Source organism: Phascolarctos cinereus, unplaced genomic scaffold, assembly GCF_003287225.1.
Source record: "Phascolarctos cinereus isolate Bilbo 61053 unplaced genomic scaffold, phaCin_HiC Scaffold_9;HRSCAF=440, whole genome shotgun sequence".
NCBI lineage: Eukaryota > Metazoa > Chordata > Mammalia > Diprotodontia > Phascolarctidae > Phascolarctos > Phascolarctos cinereus.
Window position 1 is genome coordinate 223,120,664 of NW_027556402.1, and position 27,451 is coordinate 223,148,114.

General features: G+C 37.4%; 1 protein-coding gene across 1 annotated transcript in view; it reads left to right on the top strand.

The window, feature by feature from the left end:
• Nucleotides 1-27,451, top strand: part of LUZP2 (leucine zipper protein 2) — a 714,257-nt gene that overhangs the window by 511,317 nt on the left and 175,489 nt on the right. Inside the window, exon 7 of the mRNA XM_078148101.1 lies at nt 264-326. Within this exon, the coding sequence (XP_078004227.1) occupies nt 264-326 (63 nt within the window). The remainder of the gene's footprint in view (nt 1-263; nt 327-27,451) is intronic.

Below are 27,451 nucleotides of genomic sequence, written 5' to 3' on the forward strand. Positions count from 1 at the left end.
AGCTGTGCTGTATCTCTGGGGATTCTACCATTGCACCTGAAATAGTGTTTCTGTCCATTTTTAATTCATCTGAGAGAGCTCTCTCCTTGTCAGGTTATATGATTGTCCCTACCCAAATCTGACCTCAACTTTTTTTTTTTAACTTAGTTTGATTTTGGCATCTCATTTACTGGAAAACTATTGTTTGAGGTGATTGTATTTTTGTCTGTGTGTTCTAAAATATATATGATTTAACAAGCCAATGTATTATTCTGCTCTTGCAGTCCAAAAAGATCCAAGCCCAATTGAAGGAGCTGCGTTATGGGAAAAAGGACTTGATTTTCAAGGTGAGTTTATCTATTTTTCTCTTTTATTTTTTCAATTTTTTTGGTTTTTATTTGCCTTATTGCTGGTGCATGCATTTTCCTAGAATAAATGAACCATCGAAGTCATTCAGTGAGATTGTAACTACATTTATGACATAAAATGGACCATAATTTTCCTGTTAAGCTAATTAGAGTTGGGGACATTTAAGGGCAGACATGTTTCCACTGATAATGCTCTCTAAATCCAATTTAAAAAACTTTTATAAACATCTAATATACCGTGCTAGTTGTGCATATAATGTACACATAAAATATATATTCTATATGTGTATAAATATGCATATAAATATGTATCTTCTATGTATTGTATGTAGATATAGAATACACATAAGACATACACATGCACATGCATGCATACATGTACACACATGCATGTTATATGTGTACACATACTCATGTATCTACATACGTTATATATGTATACATGTGCACATGTGTCTATATGTGTACAGTTAGAGTTGGGAACACTTAAGAAAAAACCTGTTTCCATTAATATACTTTCTAGACCCAATTCAATTTGCCAAGCATTTATAAATGCCTACCATATGCCTTCCTTTGTTGCATATGTATGTACCTATAGGATATGTATCTTATATCTACTATGTGTAGATGAAGGGTACATGTCCATATGTAAAAGATATAGTATACAGATATGTATCTGTGTGTACATATACACACAGATGCATCTATACAGACATATTAAATTGTAATATTGTGGGTTTTGAACTGTGATCTCAAGGATGACACTCTCATATGGCCTCTGCCAATATAGGTCAACATCTACTCTCCAGCCAACAATCTGAGAGTGATGTCTGGATAGTACTTCTCCCACACACTGGGAGTATAAAGACAAAAATAAAACTGTCTCTGCCTTTTAGACATTTGTATTTGACTGAGCAGATGTGGCAGCAAGGTGATGCAGTGGTTAGAGCACTGGCTTAGAATTGGGAAGACTTATCTTCCTGAGTTCAAATCTGGCCTCAGATACTTACTGGCTGTGTGACCCCGGGCAAGTCACTTAACCCTGTTTTACCTCAGTTTCTTCATCTGTATAATGAGCCAGAGAAGGAAATGGCAAACAGCTCCACTGTCCTTGCCAAGAGCTGCGAAGAGTCAGACGTGACTGAAACAACTGAACAACAACATATGACATATACATTATTTGGTTCTGGACTGGGCTTAAGATTACGTTGGTTGAAGGAACTCCCTTCACCCCATTTACCCATTACCTGCATTTCTAGTCTTACATACTAACCTGGCGCAGTGAAATGTTAAGGCCCTCACACATACAACCAGTTTGTGTCAGAAGAGGGATTTGAACCCAGGTCTTCCTGACTTGAAGTGTTATTCTCTATACACTATGCCCTGCTGCTTCTTTTTATTTGTATTTTGTATTTAAAAGCAAAATATTTACAAACTAATTTCAAAGTCAAAGAGAATTACTGGGAGGGGGGATTAGGAAAGCCTTTATTTGCAGGTGGCATTTTAGCTAGGCTTTGAAAGAAGCTAAGCAGTCTAAGAGGCAGAAGGAGACTCTCTGGGGGTTTCCTTTAATGCGGAGTCTGGTCCTGCAGCGTTCTGATTTTTTATTCCCAAAAGCACTCCAAATGGTCAAATTTATATCTCAGTAGAGCTAAGCTTGAAATCATGTTGGGACAGGGCCTTAATTAGTTTCTGCACTACCTCTTCCCTCCACCCACTCCCCCAACCTTAAGAAAGTTTGGTTCCTGTTTGAATAGCTAGAAGGAACTTTGGAAGTGGTGAGTTCCCCTCTTGTTGGAGGTCTGCAAACAGAGCTCAGCTAATTACTTGGAAGGGATATTGCCAGGGGGAATACTGTTTGAGGCAACCTCTGAAGTCCTTTCCTTCTCTGTGATTGATTCTAATAAGTGGTGGGGAGAAGTGGAGAGAATTGACATTCCATATTTATTATTAATTACTATTCATAATTGTAATAGCTGACATTTTTTCTCATAGCATCTGATACATAGTAAGTGCTTTAATAGGTATTGGTTGATTAACTGGGAAAGTATTTTATCATTTGCAAAATATTCTACATGCATTATTTCATTTGAGCCTCACACTAACTTACCAATAACTTGGTAAGCACTCTAGTTCTTGATATCCCCATTTCAGAGAGGAAGCAACTGAGGATGAGACAGTTTATATGATTTGCTCATGTTACCTGGCTAGTTAATTTTAAAAGAAAAGTTCAAATTCAGTTTATTATGTCATGCTATTTATCATACCATTTGCTATGCAATGGTGAATCAAATACAGCCTAGTTCCTGATGATTAGTGGAAGGATTCATGGTACTGTAAATACAGACTGGATGAGGAATGGATAACCTTTAAGAAGTGAACCTAACCAGATACATAGCTAGGGTTATATGACCAGGGCTTTATCTCAGGAAGCCAAAATTTAAAGTAACATGCTCATGTCCTTGGGTGAAACAAACATCCATTGAAGTCTCCACCTAGGTCTCCTTTATCCAATTCTCTTGCTGTATGGACCTTGTTCTCCCCTTTGCTCTAGAAGCTAAAATCCCTGTTTTTGACTCTGTTCCCGACTGTTGTTCTTCCATATTTAAAATGAGGAATAGGATAAATTGGCAGTGTATTAGAAAGGCTACGAAGAATTCAAGGAGGGGGAGGTGAAAGGGAAAAGGGAAATCTTCTGTGTTAAGGAACTAAACTTAAAAGCAGCTAGAAAGGGAGTTTTAACAGTGCCTAAGAAGCTAGCATCCATAGCGCACAGTGACTTTACAGTAGGATCAAATGAGGACATTGACTCATGGATTCTGAGCCAGAAGGAGGGTTAGAGGTCATTAAGTCTATCCCCTTTATTTATACATGAGAAAAATGAGGTTATTGAGTAAACCCCATTCTGCTTACATAGGAGGAAACTGAAGCCCAGAAAGGTTAATTGCCTTGGTTAGGGTCACAGAGCTGGCAACTATTTGTGGAAGGATTGAAACCCAGTTGCATCTGACTTGAAGTCCAGAACTCTACTGAGATAAAAATTTGGCCATTTGGATCTATGTTGCTATTATGATATATAAAGAACACTGCAAACCTTAAAATCCCGTATACAGGTTGGCAATTTTTTAATAATGATTTTGGTTATTGATTGTGGACCCTTGAACTGAGTCATAAAAGAGGAAATCACTGCCAGTTTGGGAATATTTTTTTCTTCAGTCTTAACACTGCTATGACTTGATGCTATTTGGAGGTAGTTAACATAGCCAGAGACAGGACAGATGCCCTCTGTGGTTGGAATAAATGGTAGTCTGACAATTGCAAAGCCAGATGATAAATTTGCTTTCTTTATTAATATTGCTCAGTCCTGGTTCTCTGCTTCAGGGGAGGCACCAACTATAACCATTGCTTTCTATGTGCAGAAGTTAGGGGATCATGGTGATTGTTAGCCAAAGGAAATCTGGGAGGCCTTGATTCTCTTTGGAGCTGATGTTTTGTGTCTTGGCCCCTCCCGACCCCCCCCAACTTTTTATCATTTCATTAGGGGTTCAAGTAGGTCGCCATCATTCTACTGTCAATGCAGACTTTGGTCTGAGGAAGCCAAGGGATTTTCCTCTGATGGCCTAATTCGTGGGAGGGAGGCCCAGAGGAATCATAATTAGAAATTATCACGGAGGCCAAGCCTGAGGTCAGATGTCATCTGGCAGTTCCCATCCAAATGAGGCTTTGGAGAAAAAAATAAGATAAGTTTACACAAATTAGACCCTGCCAAACAAGAGTGGCAGAGGAAATAGAAGCTACTCCTCTCTCAGTTCCTCACTCAGTTCATTAAGCAATTGGTATTAGAGGATATTAATACTTTAGAATTCAATTTCATAAGCATTTGTAAGCTCTTGTAGTGTGTTGAGAGCCCCTTACTAAGAGCTAGGGATACAAAGCTAACCTCAAGGAGCTGGCATTCTTCTGGGGAAATTATAAGTACGTAGAAAACAGAATTTAACAGTATATAAAATAATTTCTTGAGAGGGAGACATTGACAACTTGAAGGATCAGAAAAGGCCTGATGTAGAAAGTGGTGCCTGAGAACCCTCAAAGGAACATACGGATTTTTACATAGGTAGAAGTGAGAAGAGACAGAGCATTCCAGACATGAAGATCACCTGTGCAAAGACTCAGAAGTGTGTGTGTGTGTGTGTGTGTGTGTGTGTGTGTGTGTGTGTGTATGTGTATGGGTGGGTGGGGATGTCTGTGAATATCAAGATATCTGTCAATTTAAAAGTATTTTTGTTCTGACCTTTTTTATTTAGTGTTTTGTTTTTCCCGGTTACATGTAAAAACAATTTCTAACATTTATTTTTAAAACTTTGAGTTCCAAATTATCCCTTTTCCTGCCTCTCCAACTCCCTCACTGAGAAAGCAAGTAGTTCAATATAGGTTATACATGTAGTCATGCAAAACATATCTATAATAGCCATGTCGTGAAAGAAAATACAGACCAAAAAAAAAAAAACACGAGAAAAATAAAGAAAGTAAAAAAAAGAGTATGCTTCAATCTGTATTCAGACATAATCAGTTCTTTGGGGATGGATAGCATTTTTCATCATAAGTCCTTCAGAGATGTTTTAGATCATTGTGATGCTGAGAATAGCCAAGTCATTCACAGCTAATCATCTTACAATACTGCCGTTCCTTTGTACACAGTACATTTCAATTTGCATCAGCCCATGCAAGTGTTTCCAGGTTTTGCTAAGAGCATCCTTTGACAGACCTTTCCTGCTGGCTTTCTAAGTTGTCTGTGGCTTCTGTGGGCTGAGAGGTTTGGAAACAGCCACTGCTGCCAGTGATTCAGTCATCTGGAGGCCTGCTCTGGATTTGCTGGGTCCTGGTCTGCATTGGACTGCCCTTGTCTCTCACCCTGAGGCAACAGACCTTTCCTGCTGACCTTCCAAGTTGCCTTGGGATAGATATTTGTTTCAATCCATTTTTTTGTAAGTTCTGCTGCTCTAGAATTTATTTAGCGTCACGTTTTTAAAGGTATTTGGATGGGTTTGGGGGAGAGCTCCTGCCTTTACTCTGCCATCTTGGCTCCGCTTCCTGTTATGACCTTTTAATAAAGATAGAAAGAATATTGATATTTAGTACTGCCAAAATCTCACTGAGCCATAGTGTCCATATCTGTAAAATGAGAGTAATGACACATACCACATGTTCGTTATAAAGAAGGCACTTTGTAAACAGTAAAATGTCACATATATGTCAGTTATTATTATTGTTATTGCTATGTGCAGAGCAGTACATTTGCAGTGATTTAAAAAAAAAAACAGTCCCTGCCCTCAAGGAGTTTGCAATCAAGTTGAAGAATAGTAATATTTATTCCAGAATGCTTAAATTTGAGGAGGGGATTGCTGTTGCTACCATTGAATAAATAGGTGAAGTGACACAGAGGCTAGAGAGCAGCCCTAGAGCCAGAAAAATTCAGACTCAAACCCAGCTGGCACATACCTGCTAGATGACCAAGGCAAAATCATGCCACTTACCAGTTTCCTGGGCAACTCTCTATATGATTATAAATTAAAGTCCAGAAGAAACTTCCACAGTAGGTTTGCCCAGCATGGTGAAATCACAGGAAGAGGAAGAAGCAACAAAATTAGTAGCTGACCATTATATAGGGTGTACTTTGGGCAGTTTTAAGTTACACTTTATACATGCATAAATCCATGCATGCACATATGCATAGGCACATACACATACATGTACATGTATGGAGATATTCTATCCTATTCTATTTTATCATACTATACTATAGATGACCCTCTTTCTAAGTGTACTACAGTGGAGTTCAGTCTGCTTATTTTATAGACAATAATAATAATAATAATAATAATAATAATAAATAATTAACATATATTACTTATTATGTGTTAGTCACTTTGCTAAGTGCTTTACAGTTATCATCTCATTTCATCTTCATAGTAATCCTGGGAGGTAAGTGCTATTACTATCCCCCTTTTACTGATGAGCAAACAGAAAAATGGAAGTAAAGCACCTTCCCCAGAGTCTCAGAGAGTAAGTATCTGAGGCTAGATTCAAACTTGAGGCTTTCTGACCCCAGGTCTGGCACTCTATCCATTGTACCACTGTAAGGATATAACATACTGTTGCAGAGAAATAGAATCAACATTGTCCTTGTTTTATAAAAGAGAAAACAGAGGCTCAGAGGGTTAAAAACTTGCCTTTTCTAATATGACTGTCCGAGGCAGATTGAACCCCAGTCACTTTTGAGACCAAGTTGCAAATTCTACTACATCATGTTGCTTTTCAGATGAAGGGATCAGAGTCCTCCCTTTCATCTCCCCACCCCTGCACCTCTTTGACTTCATAAATAGTCTCCATGAGGTACGGAAGAGGGAAAGAGGGAGAAGGGGAAGGGAAAGAGGGAGAGGAGGAGAGAGACAGGGAGAGGGAGAGAGAAAATGTGAATATTATATGGTGGCTAACCTATAAGGTAGCAGAACTGTCATCTTCACTGGGTACACACCCAAAACCTTTTAAGCTTGGCAAAAGCTGCCAGTGTTTCTTCTCTGCTGGCATAGGCTTATAAAACCCAGGGTTATCTTGCTACAATGGGAAAGGATTTATGTTGTTATTTTTGCCATCTTTATTTTGTATTTCATGGGTATCAGCATCTATATCTTCTCAGTATACTGCTGCCCATGTCTTGGCATAAAGGAGTCCTACTTGGGCATCATTTTTGTCCTCATAATATTCATGGCAATACTTTGAGGAAGCTCTTTGTGTTGATGATTTAGTTATCATGAGATTGCTGTTCCTAGAATTAAAGAGTTCTAGAATGTCTGCAATAGAAAAGCTTATTAGAGATAATAGAGTTTAGCTGCTTCCCAGTTGTTTTTTTAAAATAGAGAAGGGAAGTGTGTGTCAGAGGGTTGAAGTGACCTTCAAAAGTTTAAGGTGGTGGACAACAGGATGCTGGACTGCCTGAACTCCATCAAATCAGCAGACAGTTTTATTTAGAAAGCTAGGGAAATACATAATGAGAATTTGCAAAGCTATGGACTTTCTGGGAAAAAATCTAGTTCAGAAACATGAAAATCCATAAAAACCATTTCTACAAATTGAAACTATAATTCTTAATGGTCTCCTTAAAGACAAGGACAAACTAGCCTTCCTGAAAAGAGGATATGACTAGAATATTCATTTATATCTGTCTTAGGCCCTGTAGGACCTATCCAAAAAAAAAAAAAACAAAAACAATCTAAGAACATTGCTTCTACTCCTTTTGGAAAGAAGAGAGCATTAGTGCTACATACTGCCGTGAGCCTCCAGGCAGGGGCCCAAGATAAACGTCTGAATATCTCATAATCTTCAGGTTCTTCCCACCATTGCCTGTCTAGAATAATTGTATGTAATTAACTTCTTCACCAATGTCTCTGTCATCAGATTATCAGCACATCATTTGAATTAGAGGCACTCTCCCACTTTCTGTATGCCAAGCTCGTTGTCAAATCCGAGGGTCAGTCAGGGAGTCCCCTCTTATCAAATGTTAAGTAAGTTTTGAATTAAGATAACAGAAAGCTGTTCTTCAATGTGGCCATTTATTGCTGCTTCCCTTACCAAGATTTACTCTTTGAGTTGGATAAAAGAAATGAAATCAATTATCTCTCCCCACTTCAAATAGATAGAGGGTTAAGAGGTGGTGATGTGTAATTATAATTGTCCAAGACAACTAGAAAGACAGATTCCCAAGAAAAAAGGTTGCATATGTAGCTAATTACTGCAGAGCTGTGGCTAGAATATAGTTCTATTGAGTCTTGGTCTGACCTACTTTCCACCATATCTACTTCCCTGCTTTGCCTTTCCATTGGCTGCTATATCTGGAAATCTGTGATTTCTAGATTTGAATTGAAGACATTGGGAAGACCTTGCTCTAAATGCATTTTGGCTTTGTTGCTAGCTACTGAGTGAATTGGATAATTGTCGCCACTTTGTGTTTCTATAAACATAAATATATCATGAAATTAAAATGCTGATCTAAACTGTTGGAAGGTTCCTGGTGGTTGGACTACTACAGCTACAATTTTCAGCAGAGGAATCATTCTAAATCATGGTCTTTCAAAGCTGGCATTGTTATTAGAGTCATGCTGTCACGTATGAAGAAATAGCATGCATTTTCTTTGACTTGGTCCCTTTTGGGGTGCCCTTAATAATGAAAATTGAAGCATTCAGATCAACAAGTATCAGAATGTTTTCTAAGCACTTTGAACTACCATTAAGGGTATTCAGCCAAGCATTTGCCCCTTAATTTTTTAAGCTCTTGTGTAATTTAAAGTAATTTAGTACATCTGTTTCTGATTAATTTGCATTTAGCTCATCAGTACATTCCACTGTCTTTTTAATGAGCAAAAAAACATTTTCTGTCCCATTTGTTCATTAGAAGGTACACTTTACTGATTTAAATGAGTTTCAATCCCAAAGGGCAGGCAGTCCAGAAGGGAGGAGGCTTGAGAAGTTTCTAAAGTTTCCCTTACTTTGACTTGATATTTAAAGAGAGTCTGTTTTTGCTGGATATGAGTGTCTTCACATTCTTCATTGGAGGCATTGCTCCTGTGAATATGTTTTGTTTTGTTTTTCTGATGATCATGCCAATCAACATTTACCCATATGTCACCTTATCCTTGGGAGCAGAAGGATTCGTCTTCTAAAATGTACCATGGGCTTTCCTTTGTATTTGGGAAATCTTCAGACAGTATTTCTAAACGATACCAAACATTCACTTGAGAACAAACAAACAAGCAAACACACCAACAAATACCAATTAAGAAAGAAACAGGAGGCAGAAAAAAAGAAAAAGAAAGAAAAAAAGGAGAAAAAGAAAAGAGAGATATACAGACAAATGTCCTACCTATATGTTACCCATCATTCCTATCCTAATGCTTTGCTGTATCAAGGGGCTAGCCTCTGGTGATACTTATCAGGTATGTTTTTGTGATACTAAGGCACATTTGAAAAAAAAAATTGGCAGCTCGGTGGCACGGTGGATAGAGTGCCAGGTCTGGAGTTAGGAAGAATCATCTTCCTGAGTTCAAATCAGACCTCAAGACACATACTAGCTATGTGACCCTGGGCAAGTCACTTACCCATGTTTACCTCAATTTCCTCAACTGTCAAATGAGCTAGAGAAGGAAATGGCTAGCCACTCCAGTATCTTTGCCAAAAAACCCCCAAATGGGGTCATGACTAAAAAACAATTCAACAACAAGGCACAAATGAAAAAGATCAATTCACTCAAAATACTTTTCTCCCCAGCATTTGCTATTCACTAAGGCCTTCTGCCTCTGAAGTATGTGTTCTTAGCCTGGGGTATGTGGATTCCCACTGTGTTTATGAATAGATTTTGTGGAGTCTGTGAACATTTATAGGAAAAAAAATTTCAATAGCCTTTGTTTTCCTTTGTATTCCCATATATTTTATTTTATGGATTTAAACACATTAATCTCAGAAGTGGTCCATACATAAAACATGTTAATACCTCTCTGTTCAGTATTTACTGTGTCAGACACCGTAGAGATTTACAAAGAAGGGCAAAACCAGTGAACACATACACAGACAAAAAATGATGTCAAGAGACAGCATTGATAGATGTAGCATTATAAACTCTGGACTTTTGGAGAGCTGGTTAACTGGCTGGGAACACACAGCAAATTCATATGGAAATAAGACACCCCTCTAGAAAGTCTTTCTGAAATGGATATTTGTGGTAATTGGGCATAATGACACCCAAGAGGAAAAACTAGGTTTGCCAAATCACCCTGGTCATAACTGCCTCATTGAGTCCTACTGATTTCTTTCTTCTCTCTGCTCATACTATAATAAAATTATAGATTTAAAGAGAAGGCAATATCCTACTGCTAGTAAGTCAAAGGCCTAAGTTTCAAATATGCGACCTGTGACTCCAAATCTAACATTCTTTGCTCTGCACTGTGTTGTCTCCCTCTTTGTCTGAAGAATTACAACGGTTGTCTCAATACATAGGCAGTGTTTATAGTGTTATTGTTGAGTTGTTCATCAGTTGTGTCTCACTCTTTGACTTCACTTGTGGTTTTCTTGGCAAAGATACTATAGTGATTAGACATTACCTTTTACAGATGAGGAAACTGAAGCATGCAAGGCTAAGTGACTTGCCCCGGACCACATAGCTAGTAAGCGTCTAAAGCTAGATTTGACTGCAGGACTGATTTCAGGTCCAGTGCTCTTTCTACTGGGCCACCTAGCTGTCTCATTCTGGTGCACTTGCCTGACAAAAAGAGCTAGACTCCCATGGTTCTACTGCTTTGACTTTCTGGTGCTAACAAGGCCAAGGCATACATGTATTTGGTAATCTGTATGTATGATAGTGGGTTATCTTTTTTTTTTTTCAGATTCCATATAGGAGTCTGCTATCTAAAAACCATCAAGGTCTACATAAGTGCCTCAACAACAAAATGTTTATAGATATGTTTAAATATGCATGGCATAATTTACTTAGAAAGATGATTATGAGCTTCTGGTAAGGGATGCAGATTTGTACAGCTACTTCCATGCATCTTGCCTAGTACTCATTATGTCTGTGCACATCTTTAATCCAGATGATGAAACATAAGTCAATGGTAATACTGTTATCTGGGGCTATAAAGAAGAGCAGGAATAACTGTTCCTCACTTAATAGTAACAGGAAAGAATCTTACCTCTTTGTTATTTCACCCTAATCTAGCCAGCCCCAGATTTCATTTTTTTGCCTACCAGTCAAAGGACCCAATGCTTAGGGCATCTAAACTTGGGGCAACTAGGGCAGCTAGGTGGAACAGTGGATAGAATGTCAGATCTTGAATCAGTAAGACGGATCTTTCTGAGTCCATATCTGGCCTCATACACTTACTAGCTGTGTGATCCTACGCAAGTCATTTAACTCTATTTGCCTCAGTTTCTTCATCTGTAAAGTGAGCTGAAAAAGGAAATGGCTAGCCACCTTCACAAATGAGGTCATAAAGAATTGTACGCCACTGAAAATGACTCAACAGCATCAAAAATAGAAAATAGATACTATGTGTGTGTGTGTGTGTGTGTGTGTGTGTGTGTTGTATACGCTCTCAGATAAGTTTATTGCTGTAAATGTTTATATTCATCCTGTTGCTTTTCTCAAGATCCTTAGTTGGTAGATAGGGGAATTTGTCCCAGCTATCACTTGGCTAAGATCATCTAAGTTTTTCTACATCTTTCCCCCCAAGATTAGGTCAGAGAAAGAACTCTCAATGCTAAAATGAATAGTTGAAATCAGCTCCAATCTAAGGGGGGGAATAAGCATCTTTATGTTACATTATATGATATGACATAATGTTAAAAATGGTACCATTAGCAAAAAGAACATTTAATAATTGTTATGACTGTTGCTGTCCAGTCATTCAGGCATGTCTGAATCTAGGTGACCCATGGACATTTTCTTGGCAAAGATACAGGACTGCTTTGCTATTTCCTTCTCCAATGGATCCCTATTTTATAGAAGAGGAACTGAGGCAAATAAAGGTTGTGACTTGCTCAGATTTGTGCAGCTAGTAAGGATCTGAGGCTGGATTTGAACTCAGAACTTTCTGACTTCAGGCCTGGTGCTTTATCTACTGCACTACCAGCTGCCCCTAAAGTTATGATACAAACCCATAATCCTAGATACAATTTTAAATGGTATTACTAGTCAAAAACCAGATGGTATTTACAGGCATTTCCCCTGTAGGAAATCTTCAGCCTCCAGAAATCATTTCTGGTAGGCATTGCTCACCATCTATCATATTCTGTCAGTATGTCTTGCCCAGTGTGTATGTACTGTCCTTGGAGAAGATTCTGTCTATAAGAAGAAATTCAAAGAACTGAGTCCTTGGGAGAAACTTGGTACACTAGAAAAGGAACACAGTTTTAAAGAGCAAATTGAATAAGCACTAAACATTTCATTGTATGCCTTCCACAGTGTGAAAGTCCTGGCTGGCCTTGTCCAAGGCTTTCCTGATGCCTGGCTATTTGATGGGCTCTGTTAGTTAGGAGACTATCCTTCCAGGAGATAATCAGAAGATTATCAATTCTCAGAGCTGGAAGGAACCTCCAGGAGTCATGGTATCCAATCCATTCCTGCACAGGAATTTCTACAATAGCTCCCAACAAGTGGTCATTTTGCTTCACTTTTAGCATCTCTAGTTGTCCAACCAATTAATGCAGTTTATGACTACCAAAATGGCTCCAAATTCCTTTTCAGCTACAGATAGTTGTAAAGTTGGGCATCTTAAATAACTTTGAAGGGTTATATAAAAAAAAAGTTACTCAAAATTTTAAGGTTATTTAGGCTAGGGAAGGTGATATTTTAAAGAACATAATTACTTTGAGCATTTTGTATGTATAGTACTGGAAATACTGGATATTTAAATAGGCTTTCATCTTTAATTACAGTATTGATATATTTCAATACAAACCTACATGTTCAAACTGAATTGTTATTGTGAACATAAAATTAAAAGAAGGGACAATGGAAAAATATCCAATCATTTCAGTAATTAAAAGATTTTAAAACAACTCCTTTCCCCAAATCCTTTACCTTAATATTGATGCCAACTGTGAATTTAATAAAATGAGAGAAGATTATTATTCTTCCATAAATTATTTTTTGGGAGGGTAGAGGGAGAGGTCAAAACACTGAGATGCTTAACTTAGCTCTACCAGGAGTTGAATTTAAAACATATTCATAGATTTATTTAATTAATTTCACTCCATTTTATCAACAGTGCTCAGGTACAAAGGTGTTTGTTAACCTTATGATAATAATAATAAAAAAGGATGAAACTAATTACCTCTGAAGGTAATTATATAGCAAGCTACAAGCAACAGACACTGCTGTGAGCAATTTGTAAGAAAAGCCTTTCTACTAAATATGTAGGTTGTCAAAGTAAATTTAATGCTTGCAAATGCCAGCCGAGCATACACAGACTTCACGTAGGACGGGCCTTGTCATTACTGACCCAGCATTCATGCCACCACCTGAGCCACTGGTTCTTGTGGGGACGGGGTGGTGGTGGCAGCTTCATTATCCTGCCTCATTATTTTTGTAGAGAATGATCATCCCAGCACTGTTTCTCCTCCTAAGGTTGTTATAAGGAAAAGGCTTTGAATGTTGCAAAGTACTCAAGCAATGTGAGCCATCATTCTATTGCTGTGTTTTCTTAGGGGCTTTTAGATCTAAATGAATGAATGAGGGAAATAGCATTTATTCATTTACCAAGCTCTCATTATGTATTCGGCACTGTGCTAATTGTTGAAAATGCAAATGCAATGAAGTGTGAAAGTCTCTGGCCTTGAGGACATTACTCTCTAATAAAGGAAGAAAATCGGTGATATAATCCAGTTTTGTCAGATTAACAAGTTTCCACTAATTTAGATCACAGCCCCTCTGTGCCTTCTCATCCTTTGTGATGTCTCTATGCTACCATAAATTCTCAAAAAAAGATCCATCCCAAACCATGAAAATCATTCTCTGCCCCTTTTGGAATTATATAGTGCCTATCATGTGCCAGGGATTTTGTTAAGTGCTTTTTTAAAACAAATATCGCATTTGATCTTCACAACAATTCTGCGAGGAATTATTATCTCCATGTTCCTACTGGACAAAACAAAGACAAAAACAAACTAAGGTTAACAGTTGGTAAGTGCTTGATGCTGGATTGGAACTCAGACCTCTTGACTCTAGGTCCAAAGATCTATCCACTGCGCCATCAACTGACTGATATGCCAAGTTATCACTCAGTCTGTCCATCAGTTGTCTCTTATTCTTAGTACTAACTGTTATTGCCAGCCATTCATATCTTCAGTCATTTGGTTTATGCCACTTTGCAAATAAATACATGCCATTGCTGGTCATATGCTGTAACCTACTTATGCCCACCATGTATCCATTGCTCACTGAGTTATATGTAATTTGTATTCTGCTCAGACTGTGGTGTTCCATTATTCATAGCATCCTGGAGCAATGTAGATTTTTTTTTTTAAAATTAAAACAGAACAATAGGCACTTTGGACTCATTGAAAGGATAGTAGAATTACCCAACTATGTTCTAGTCAGATCTCTTCCTACTGTCCATTTTAGATCTGGTTCACTTGCACTCAACCTGCAATCCATTAAACTTCTACATATAGATCATTGATTGTGGATGCAAAGATGACATGCTTTGCTAATATTCTATCAGAGATCTTTGAAGATTGTGGAAATTGTGAGAAGTATCTCAGGATTACAAAAGTCGAGCACATCAATTTTTAAAAAGAGTAAAAGGAAATCTGTAAATCATAAACTAGCCATCTTAAGTTGGAAAAATTCTAGAGTGCTGTGTTAAAGGAACAATTAATGAGGGTATCCAATCACATCTCTCCTACCTTGTATTTGTGATTTGGTATTTTTAAACTCAAATTTAATACTTTACAGTTATCCCTAATAAATCCCAATTGATTACATGAAGCTAAATATTTTAATCTGTCAATACATATTTAGATCTTTCTTCTGTTAGCCAGTGTATTATTGGTCCTCCTAGTTTTCTGTTGTCTGTAAACAAGACATATATGCCTACAACCTATGGAATGATAAAAATGTCAAACAGAACCAGGCCATACACAGGCACCTAGAATGCTAGAGGCCTCTTTCTAAATTGCTGTTTTAGGTTTCAAGGCTACTCTTTGCTTCTAGGCATTCAGTCAGATATGAATGCACTTAAATATCTAGCCAATATAGTTCCATCTTTTCTATAAGAATGTTTCACTAAAACCTGAGCAAACTGATCTGTGAGGCTAATCAACCTACATTCTAGAATTTTTCCAGGAATCCAAATTCAAGGTCATTGGATTATTGCTGGAAGTTCTATTTTCTTCCCTATTTTGAAAATTGGTTAACTTGCCCTTCTCCCAGTCCGATGGTATCTTTCTTATTATCTATAATCTTTCAAAGATTTTTTTTTTAAATTGCTGACAGTGACTCAGCAATTAAAGCTTCCAACTTGTTTCTGTACCAAAGGATACAGTTCATTTAGGCCTGGTAATTTAAGTTTATTAAAGGTAGCAAGGCAATCTAAGGGTAAATTATAACTTTGATTCCTGAGAAAATTGTACAATGTATTGTCAAAGAGATAATTGATAAATATCTAGACATGTCATTAGTGATTACAAAGATTAAATAAGTATGACTTCATTGAGAACAGGTCATGATAGACTAAATTTCATTTTAAAAAAAGGATTATTAATTTAGTAGATGGCAGGAATGCTGTAGATATAGTTTACCTAGATTTAACTAAAGCTTTTGATAAAGTATTTCTACTGTTGTAGAAAAGATGGAAAGATATGGGTTAGATAATGATGTAATCAGATAGACTCAGAACTGTTTGAGTGGCTAAACTCAAAAAGTAGTGGTTAATGGTTAGTACCCTTGGAGTAGCAGGGATCCAGTAGAATACCCCAGGAAAGCATGAAAGCCCTCTCTCCAAGTAGTCTAGGCTAGTTTGGGTTTTAGTTTAGTTTTTTTTTTTTAATCTTAAAAAGATATTGACACATTTCTTGGGACTTTGTTGGTTCAGGAGACTAAAGGCCCATATGAGTACAAAGAAGCCATAATGAGCTAAAGAGGCTGGTAGATTGGAGATGATGAGATGTTCACACAGATGCATTTATTTAAAGTGTCCTCAATGCCTATCCATGCTGAATGTGCTTCTCCTGCTATAGCTAAGTAAATCTCCTTTTGCTAACTTTTGACTGACCTACAATTGTCTCATTTTGTTTCAGTATTGAATCTAAACTACCAGGATATTGACCTTGAGTCAGGCCTAGCCAGGAAAGCCAGGCATCTGTGCTTAAACCTGAGTTGTTAAAAATTAATATGTATGTAAAATAATTATATTACATATAATTAATTATAATAATTGTATATTTTATTTTTATTTATATATAATAAATAATTAACATATTATACATGCTTATACATACATACATATACATATATGTGACTTAGATAAAGACATACTCATTAAATTTACAAAGGACACCACATTGGGAGGGGTGAATGCCAGACTCAGGATCCCAGGGTATCTTCCCAGGACAGACTCAACCATCGGGCTGAAGTTAATAAGATATAAGTCAATAGAAATAAATTTCAAGTTTTTCCCATGGGCAAAAAGGTCAACTTCACTTGATAAGATGGATTAGTCAGGGTTTTCTAGTAGTTCCAGAAAAAAAAAAAGATTCAGATGTTTCATTGAACTGCAAGATTAGTAGGAATCATTCTTATAATGTGGTAGCCCAAATAACTGATGTAATAGTCCAACTTTCCTCTGCTTTAGGCTACATTTGATACATTACTATCAGTTCTGGATTCTGTTTAAGTAACATGTTGATAGGCTAGATTTTGCCAGAGGAGTACAACTGGAATGGTAAAGGCTTAGAGGAGTGGTTGAACAAACTGGTCATATTTATCCTAAAGAATAAAAAAAAAAACTCAAGGGATCATGAAAATATTTTCTATTAGGTACTTTTTTTTTCTCTTTCTATTCCCCTGGTACCAAAAAGGGGAACTATAGAAATGGTGAGCTAGAAAATCCCTCACAAAAGTCTGACCCTGCTTCTATGTATTGGCGTGGAGATGACAAGTCATTCTATAAGGCTACACTAGGGACTGTGCAGTTCTTAGACCATTTATATACACCACTTTAACCATTTTTACTACCAAGAAGCTGTGTTTCTGTTATGACTAATGAGCTGACATGAAATGAACCAGATCTATATTGACATTCTTGCTATAAAACAAACTAGAAGATACAAAATATTTGTAGCTAAGTGGAAAGATGTCTCACAAGTCCTCCCCAGAAACAAAATAAAATACTTGGCAGGGTAGGTTTCATCATGGAACCCGCAGTGACACCAAATGATTGACACCATGACTTGGGGCATTTGGTCATCTTGCTTTACAGTGCTCACAGTGAATGCAAGTAGGCATGCAGCCAGGAAGATAATTACAATCTGTGCCAGAATCTGTTGAAAAGGAATTTGGATGACAAAGAATACACCCTCTACCAAGAACTTGACATGATCCTTCAAATAAAGCCATCACAGAGTTGTTATTTGATGATTTCAGTACCAAAGAAAACAAAGAAAATGGCAAAGAATGTTTTAGAAAGTTTGGTTACAGCATCAAAGAAGAAGAGCCAGTGGCTTTTAGACTATTCAGAGGTCTTATATCTGTACATCCTGAATATTTTATTTAGCAAGAAAGTTGTAAGGTGTTGGGTATGACAAGATTCCAACAGCATCCTTAAAAAAGTGATTCTATTTTAGTAGACAGGAAACAACTGGATGCAGATGTAGCAGGTATTTTGCAATGAAATCTCTTTATATAATTGGGGAATTGACTTGTTAGAGCAAAGTCAAAGGAAATACTAAATCAGAAGAAATGGAAAAGATAAAATGACACTCTTTGCAACTTTTAAAATTAGACAACAGTGAATAAGTCCTATCCTCATTTCTGTGGAGATCTGACAAACTTTCAGAAGAGTCAATGTAACACGAGGGGGTGGTAGACCCCAGAAACTGCCCTGGCCAGCAAATGCTTAATCTTACCCAAATGGGAGCCCTAATAACCAAAGGCAGCACCAATGTAGAAAACAAAGTCATTCGTAAAACATTACAAGGTAGAAAAGGGTTAAACATGTGACCTCACAAGCAGAGAGCATGAGATGTGATGAAGGTAAGCCAGATCATTCTGAGAACATTTGGAGATGACACCTGAAGAAAGACAATGAAAACAAGGGATATAGAATAGAATGAATGCTTTTTAGAGAGTGAGCACTCTGCTTCCACTGCACTCTCATGCTGCTGCTGCATTTTTTTGATGGAGGTGACCACAGGTTCTTGACGTTATCATAGAGCAGTATCTGGCAAATTCTATTAAGGTTAAAAAATAATGATAAAATAATAATAATTAAGTCACAACCTGGTTAGTTGTTGTCCTTTGTTCTTAAAAAGGACCAAAATGACATCACTATGCCGGAGTCAAGTTACAGGGTGTCTGACTGTGGCTGCTCAGACCAGTACGAGCTTGGGATGCTCTACCACAGGTCGGGCACATATAGTCCGTGTGAACATTTGGGTGGATTCTCTAAATTTGCGCATCTCATGCTTCTTTTGAGCTCCTTCAATTCTGCTTTGCTGAGAGAGCATGGTACCTTCTCTTATGTGGGCACACCATGTTGAGTGACCCTGTGTCAGTATCTCCTGTATCACACACTCAGTTCCAAAGTTCTTAAAAGAAACTTTGAGTGTGTCCTTGTATCGCTTCTTCTGACCTCCACGTGAACACTTGCCCCTGTGTGACTTCTCCATAAAAATAGTCTTTTTGGCAAACTGGCAAGTGTACGTTTTGCATTCAAACAACATGGCCAGCCCATCAGAGTTGAGCTCTCAACTACTCAGTGCTGAGGGAGTCATACCGATTGGTGATAAAGACACGTTCCTAGAGAGATGGGCTGAACACTTTCAAAGTGTTCTCAACAAACCGTCATCAATCAATGCTGAAGCCACTGACCATTTAACTCAGGTTGAAGTCAATCTCTCCCTAGCTGAAGTTCCAACTGAAGAAGAGGTTTTGAATGCCATTAGGCTCCTTTTGTGTGGCAAAATACCTGGTGCTGATCCTATTCCAGCTGAGTTTTACAAGGCTGGGGGTCTGTTGCTCATACAAAAGCTGACTGAAATGTCCTGGGTTATATGACAAGAGGAGGTTATCCCCCAGGAGTTCAAGTCCAAGCCTAGTAACACACTGGAAGCTCGAAGACCAACTTGGATAAAATGAGAAAGGCCTATGACTAGGCTGGCCACAAGGTCATGACATTTTCAGCAATAGCCACTTGTGCAGGCTGTTTACTAAGATGTAGAGGCATTGTTATTTGCATTGATTGAGGACCCATGTAGGTAGAATCACATATCTCTGATATACTTAGACATTTATTCCATCTGCCATTAAAAGCCTACCCAGCCTCACAGCAGTGTGGAGGTAACCCTTGGTTCGCAAAAGCCATGCCAAAAGAGCATGATCTATGGCAATTCTGACTCTGCTGGAAAAGCCACAAGATCATGCCAATGCAGATAGAAGGATATCGTAGCCTGTTTGTGGAATGAATATTTGTGCCTATCTCATCCACTAAAGTTTAGAGGGGAGAATTATGGTCTGCATCCACAAAGAGTATGTTCACACCAATGAAATCATAGATACTGATGAAGTGAATAATATTTTTAAATCGATGGTGGCAGGGCCATGGGAATACCTCATCTGGACTCCATTATTATTATTATTATTATTATTATTATTATTATTAATTTGGTAACAGGTAGAAAATAACAGTTAAGAAGATCATAGCATCATAAGTCTTAGAATTGGAACAGAGACCACTTAGTCATAACCCATATATGAAAGGAACCAGAGGTAGTGCAAAAAACAAATTGACCAAAATTCATTTGATATAGAAACTTCATTTTGTTTAGCTTGGCAGTAATAATTCACTCAGTGAAGCTGTTCCTAGAATCATAGTATTCTTGGAAGGGGTCTATGAATCAAAGGTCCTGGGTTCAAGTCCTCTGACACTACCAATGTGACCATAAGCAAGCTATTGGACTTACTTAGACCTCAAGTTCTTTCTTCTGCAAAATGAGTGGTTTGGATTAAATGACTTTTGAGTTCCCTTCTAGCTCTGGTTCAACACTTCTTAACCTTTTTGGAGCCATGGACTCCTTTGGCAATCTGGTGAACACTCCTCAGAATAATGTATTTAAATGCATAAAATAAAGACAAAGAATTACAAAGAAAAACAATTTTATTGAAATATAGTTATATATGCATGTATATTTGTGTGTATATATGCTTTTTTAAAGTTTGTACATCTGAGATTAACAACCCCAGATAACATCTATAATCCTTTGATCTAATAACTTCATCATACATCTTTGTCCTAGAAAGAAATAGCATCCTTCCCAAATTAAAGAATTAGTAGCAAAAATTGGACTTCTAACTCTGTGTCCAAGGTTTCTTCCATTCCAATGACAAGTCTCTCCATCAATTCTCTTCCCCATCTCTACTCCACTGTCTTTTGGCTCCTGGAGCACAATTTACATGCTGGATTTTCAAGTGTTTCAAGTGTATTAGTTGAATTAGAATGCTAGAAGACAACTTGAGAGTTCATCTCCTGCCTCTGGGCAGCACCAGTCTTAATTAATATCTTGCAAAGGAACATCCATCCTATGTTTAAAGAGCTCCCCCAGAATATATTTGACCACATCCCCTGGATTATGTTCTGGATTCACTGATCAGAAAGAAGATCTTGCTACTGTCTTCTCTAAATCTCACTTTCCTGAAGTTCAGCATACGTTCATTCTTTATATTTGTATCCCCAAAGCCTGGTACACTACCTGGCACATAGTAGGTGCTTAATAACCGTTTGCTGATTGAGCTATTCAGGGTAATTTTTGCTTTGACTAGCCCTGGTGATATTTTGGCTTAGCTTTCAAAGTTTTCTTTCCCATTTCAGGGGAAACAAAGCAGCCTATTTTATATTTTTTTTTTTTAAGGAAGAAATGCCCTTTATTCCTCTAGCAATTCCTGATCTCATTTTTCAGACAGCAAACCAATTTCTGTTCTTTCCTGTTGAAAAAGATGCTCTCACACCCCCTCATCCCTTACGTGGTTGCTTTTCTATCTTTGGGACGGATGTGAGGAAGTGAACTCTTTGGACCTACCGTGTCCTTAAGATATGTAACTACATTTCAGGCTGAGGAGAAAGCAAGACTTCTGCTTCACCAGAGGCACGTCTTTTTGTTTTGTTTATTTAAACATAAAAAGGAAGATTTTCCACAATGAGAGAGAGGGCATATGAACAACCCATACTTTGTAGTCTCTTATTAGATTGGCAATCCTCAAAACTTTTTGGCCTCAGGATCCCTTTACGTTCTTAAATATTTTTTAAAAATCCCAAAACTTTTTGTTTATGTGAGTTATTTCTATTAACTCACATAAAAAAGTTTTGGGGTGTTTAAATCTTTATTTACCATATTTGAAATTAAAACAGAAAAATTAAAAATATTTAATATCCATTTAAAACGCTAATATTAAACCCATTACATGTTAACAAATAACATTTTCATGAAAAAATATTTAAAAACGTATTGAGAAGAATAATATTGTTTTTCATGTCATATATGTATGCATGTGCTGTGTAATGACTGAATTAATAGATTGCGTATGTGTGCTCTAATGTCTGGCTTAGTGTGTGTGTGTGTGTGTGTGTGTGTGTGTGTGTGTGAGTGGATGCACGCATGCGTGTGCTCTTTAATGTCTGACTTAATGGAAGAAAACTGGATTTACATGTCTGCTTCTGCATTTGACCTGTTGTGATATATTGTTTTGGTTAGAGTATACAAATAAAATCTGGTCACACTCTGATATGTGATGGGAAAGCTATTTTAGTTGTATATAGTTGGAAGAATATTTTCATAGACAAATAATGCCATTACTTTTTACAAAATAGTTCTGACCTCATGAATCCACTAAAAGGGTATCAGGAACCTCCCAGGGTCTGTAGACCCAACTTTCAGACTATGCTATATTGGATCATCTATAATTTACAAACTATTATAGGTTTTCCCAAAATGAGAGTCACATGTTGTTTTTTTCCTTCTCCGGATTTTTATATTAAGTGTTATTAATGTTGAGAAATAGATATGGATAAAAAGAACTCTATGCTATTTATTAAGTTAATGGCAGGGGGCAGGAGCCAGAGATCGGGAAGATTAATTTTTTTTCTTTTCAACTGCCTTTGGTGTATTGTTTGGGAGCAGGTGACTGAAAGAAATTTGCTGTAAACATGGAAGGCTGAACAATGAAACATAGCTTCTCTTATTTGGATTCATGAATGGGACCATCACTTGGAAAACTTGATATGCTGACATACAAATAATTCATATGCCATCATGGGAGAAGAGTCAGTGTGAGGCAGCAGACACTGATTTGTCTAGCTGTGTGATGTTTTAATTGTTATATCACTGTAGTGTTAACAGGTTAGTCTACTAGCATGTTTTAAAGGGTTACTAAGCACTGGGGATACAAAGAAAGGCAAAATACCACCCCTGCTCCTACATTCTAACAGGGGAAATTAATCAATTTAAGCTTCTTTTGACTAGTTTTATTTCATTTTTAAAGTTCCTTTAAAGTTCCAGAGGTCAGATGGGTCTCTTGAGCTGAAGTGCTGTCTTCACAGAGTACTCAGAATAAAAGTGACGTGTCTCCCATTCAAGGGTTTACTTTAGTATCAAGAGCAAGATGCACAATCCTAACAGATGAGCTGTAACTCCAACCAAGGTGTCAAAAATGCAGCTCTCATCTTTCCCCTAACACCTACTTCCTCTGCTTGACTTTCCTGTCTCTCTAAGTGGCACCAGTCACCTTTTTTCCCACGTTAGCGTTTCAGCACTCTCCTTGACTCTTTCTTCTGTTGCATCTCTCATAGCCAGTCACTTACCAGGCCCTGTTGATTACATTCCACATCAACTGCAGTGTTCACCTCCTCCTTCCTATAGCAATTGGCCCCACGTTAGCTGAGACCCTCATTACCACTCATCTGACCATACTAGCAAGTCTTCCTATCCCCTTCTAAATCCACCTTCAAATCACTGTCATGTTAGTTTTCCTTCTGCATACAACTATTCTGTCACTTTGCTGCTAAAAAGAGATAAATAAAATACCACTCTTAATGTCTTCCCATTATCTACAGAATAAAATTTCCTTAGTCTGGTAGCAAGACCCTCAGACCTCTGGTGCTAATCAGCTTATGCTGTAGCTAGACTCTCTAACTAGACTGTACCATATACATGACCTGTACTATCCATCCCCTATGGCTTTCTTCATTCTATTCCCTCTGCCTAGAAAACTGTATCCATCCTCTCCATTTTATTTCCCATCATTCAAATCCCAACTGTATTGTCCCCTCCTCCATGTTCCCTTCCCTTATCTCTTCAGTCAGTATCAGCTCCTTCCCTAGTTGATCTTACCACACATTGTGTTTGTGACTCCCATATGCTCACTGTGTAGTTACCTTATCACACATATCTGCATATGCTTTTCATAGAATTTGGAGAATTTAGAAAGAGACATTAGAGGTCATCTGGTCCAATGTCTTCATATCAAAATGGTAAAGGGAGAGGGACTAATCCCAAATCACATTGTAGTAAACAGAAACATCATGTGAACCAAGATCTTCTCATGGCAAATTCATTGTTTTCCCCAGTACCTCAGGATTTAAGTTCTAGATAGACCAAGGTCATGTCATCTAAATTTCATACCTCCTTCCCACCACCAGGTCTGTTGTTTCTGTTGTTGAATCATTTGAGTAGTGTCTGACTCTTCTTGACCCCATTTGGAGTTTTCTTGGCAAAGATGCTGGAGTGATTTGCCATTTCCTTCTCCAGCTCATTTTATAGATGAGGAAACTAAGGCAAATGGAGTTAAGTGACTTGCCCAGGGTCACACAGATAATAAGTATCTGAGACCAGAAATAAACTCAGGAAGATGAGTCTTCCTGATTCCAAGCCCAGCACTCTATTCACTGCACCTACTTGCCTCCTACGACTAATAAGGTGTTATATTTACATAATAATTACTTATCATCTAATGAATGAAAGAGTAGATGAACCACACAGAACTGATTTCTGTGCCTGACTTAATTTGCCGGTCTATTCAACAACAAAGAATTTTGCAAATACCAAAGCTGGAATTTGCTAATGCTGTTGACTGGCAGGTCTTCTGGATCATCCATCTATGCCTTTCTTCACCCACAGATTTTAAATTCCTAAGCATAATTGACATGGAAATTATACATACACACACACAAACAGCCTTCAACTTTTAAATACTATCATGATGAAGACTTCACAGAATGTTGGAGCTAGAAGACACCTATTAGATTATCTATTTCAACCCTCTCATTTTAGTGATGAGGAAAAACCTAGAGATGCTAAAAAAACTTGCCCAAGGTCACAGCTAGTAAATGACAGAAGCAAGGCATGAAGCCATTGTTTCTGTTGGCATGTTCTTTTTCCCCCTACACTATATTACCTCTTCACTCTTCCATAATTCTTATTAATTAAAAAAAAACTTAATGAGCATGAAAATAGTCTCGCTGTTCAATGAGCTATTTTAAAAAATGAAATTTACCTCTGCCGTGGAACAAAATGAGGCTTGGACTCTCCTGGATAATGAGAAGGGAAGCCATTGTGTAAACCTCTCTGTTCCAGATAGTGTTGTTAAGCTGGTGTTTCATTCATAACTGGGCTCATGCTTTAATCTTGGTTATGTAGAAAACACAAAAGATATAAGGGAGAAAGTCTACTTTCTCTTCCTTAGCTATTTTTAAACAGTTTAAAATACTTTTAAATACTTTAAACACTTTTTAAAACCTTTAGACACTTTTAAAATACCAAACTACTTCCAGTTGTATTAGTAGGTCATAGAATGTTAAAGTTGGAAGGATTCTTAGATCCTAATAATAACATCTGACATTTAGAAGGCTAGTGAATACGTAGCTGAAAGGCTATGGACTCAGGAAGACCTGAGTTCAAATGTTGTCTTTAGCATTTGGTTCATCAGTCAGTTCACATTTATTCAATTTTGACAATGTGCCAGGCACATAGTTGGCAATGGGGATACAAAGAAAGACAAAAGACAGTCCCTGCCTTTAAACACCTCACAATCAAATGGGGAAAGGCAATACATTAAAAAGTTGAGAAAAGTTGGAATGGGGGACATTGGGGATGTGATGAGATGGCTGGATGGATCTCCTGTTAAGTGGATATTCTGAGAAGGATCTCTTATATCTACCCCCTACCCTCTCTGTTCAGAGGAAGAAAGCAGGGGCAGAGGATATCAAGGAAGTGTAAGTTTCAAAGTTATAGCAATCTTTCGGGAAAATGAGTTTCTAGAGATGGTGATGATGTCCAGGAGAACTTCCAAGTGGAGCAAATTGCTTTTTTTTCTCTTTTTGTCATTGGAATAGCTGGGGGTTGAGCTAAGAAGGTGGCATGAAGCAGTAAAAAGAACATTATATATAATGGCATAATATATCTATATCCATCTATCTATCTATCTAGCCAGGGCTTTACATCTCAGCTCTGCCTCCAATACCTCCATGACATGCAGCAAGTTACTTCATTCTTCTTCCTTCCTGGTAAAAATGAGAGGATCATTTTCTTTGACCTCTTAGCTTTCTTCTAACTATAAATTAATGTTTATATGATATATTTCAACCCTGTCATTTTATGGATGAAGAAACTGAATTAGATCAAAATAAAGCGACTTGCTCAAGGCTACTCTAATACTTAGTGATAGAGTCAAGAGTAAAACTCAGTTCCCCTGACTATGGCTTTAGTTGGATTTTTCACTACTTTGAGATGCCTCATTACTTATCACTGGAACCAATTTGAGGAAATTAGGAGAATAACATGTTTTCTGTCTGAAACTGGGCCACAAAGTCATATCTAACATTAGTCTGAAATGTTCTATAATGTCTAGACATGGTGGACACTGATTTAATTCTCCTGATGTCTCAGTAATGGTAGAGTCAAATAGCTTTACATTAACACAAAGTAAATATGGGAAAGACTCCACATAATTGTTTTTGCTGAGGGCACTGTGGTTGCTTTACAGGAGTGTTGAATATAAATTCATTTTACATCATAGCCTTAAAACAATAATATGCATCATGATATGCCGAGTCACAGCTTCCCAGGAAGTCATCAATTTCCAATAGCCTGAAAACATTTTTGTTGCTGTCTTCGACATGCTAATGTGTAATATCAGTCTTTAGCCTTTGAGAGTGGAAAATCTCAAAAGCAAAGATGTAGAACCTTTATAATGACCTTGGCTAAGTTATTCCATCTGCAAGCCTTAGTGTTCTCAGATGTGAAATGGTGATGACACTACTTGAACTAATTATTTCATAGGCTCATTGCAGACTGAATGAGAAAATGGATGGAAAAAATTTGAGGATTGTCATGTGGGATAGGAGTTATAATTGTTCCAACTTGACCCAAAAATATGGAAGTAGGAACAATTAAATGAGTCACAGAAAGAAAGAGGCTGGATGGAAGGGATTGATAGGAAGGATAGTGTTTCTTAATAATTAACATTATCCAGAAGTGGAATAGATTGTCTCAGGGGTGTGTATATATTGCTATACTGGGGTTATTTCATGCAATTGCTGGGTTGTCATTTGTCTGTGATATTGGAGAGATTATTTTTCAGGCATAGGTTGGACTCGCTGATATCTGAGGTTCCTTACTACTGAGACATTTTGTAATTCTTCTTTTAAAGTATTTTTTCAATGTCACAAATTGTAATTTTGTGGATAATAATGATGATGTTATACAGGGTGACTAAAGAAAAGATGGAGGAAGAGTATTCAAAGGATTGGGGAAAATACAGATATCAGTCTCCTACATTTAGAACATTATCTTGCCTGATATTACATTTATCTATAGACTTATGGAACATAAAAATTAGAAGGAACCTAAGATATGCTCTAGTCTAATGCCTTCATTTTGTTATTAGCTAAATTTAAAAAAAAATAAGCATCTTTTCTTCTCTCCTATTCACCACTGAAAAGCAAAGAAAAACAAAACCTTTGTAACAAATAGGTATAGTAAAAACAAATGAATTACCATGTTGGCCATGTTGAAAATTGTGTATCTCTTTCTGCAAATTGAAATCTTCATTTTGGTGTCAGGAAGAGGGTAACATTCTTCCTCATTGGTATTCTGGAATAATGGTTTGTCTTTGCATAGATCAGAGATTTGTATGTTTCAAAGTGATTCTGTTTTACAATGTTGTGGCCATTGTATAAATTGTCTCCTGGTTTTGTGCATTTCACTGTGCATCAGTTCATATAAGTCTTCTGTGAAATTAGCCCTTTCATCATTTCTCATGGTACCTAAGAAAGATAAAGGCAGTCAGG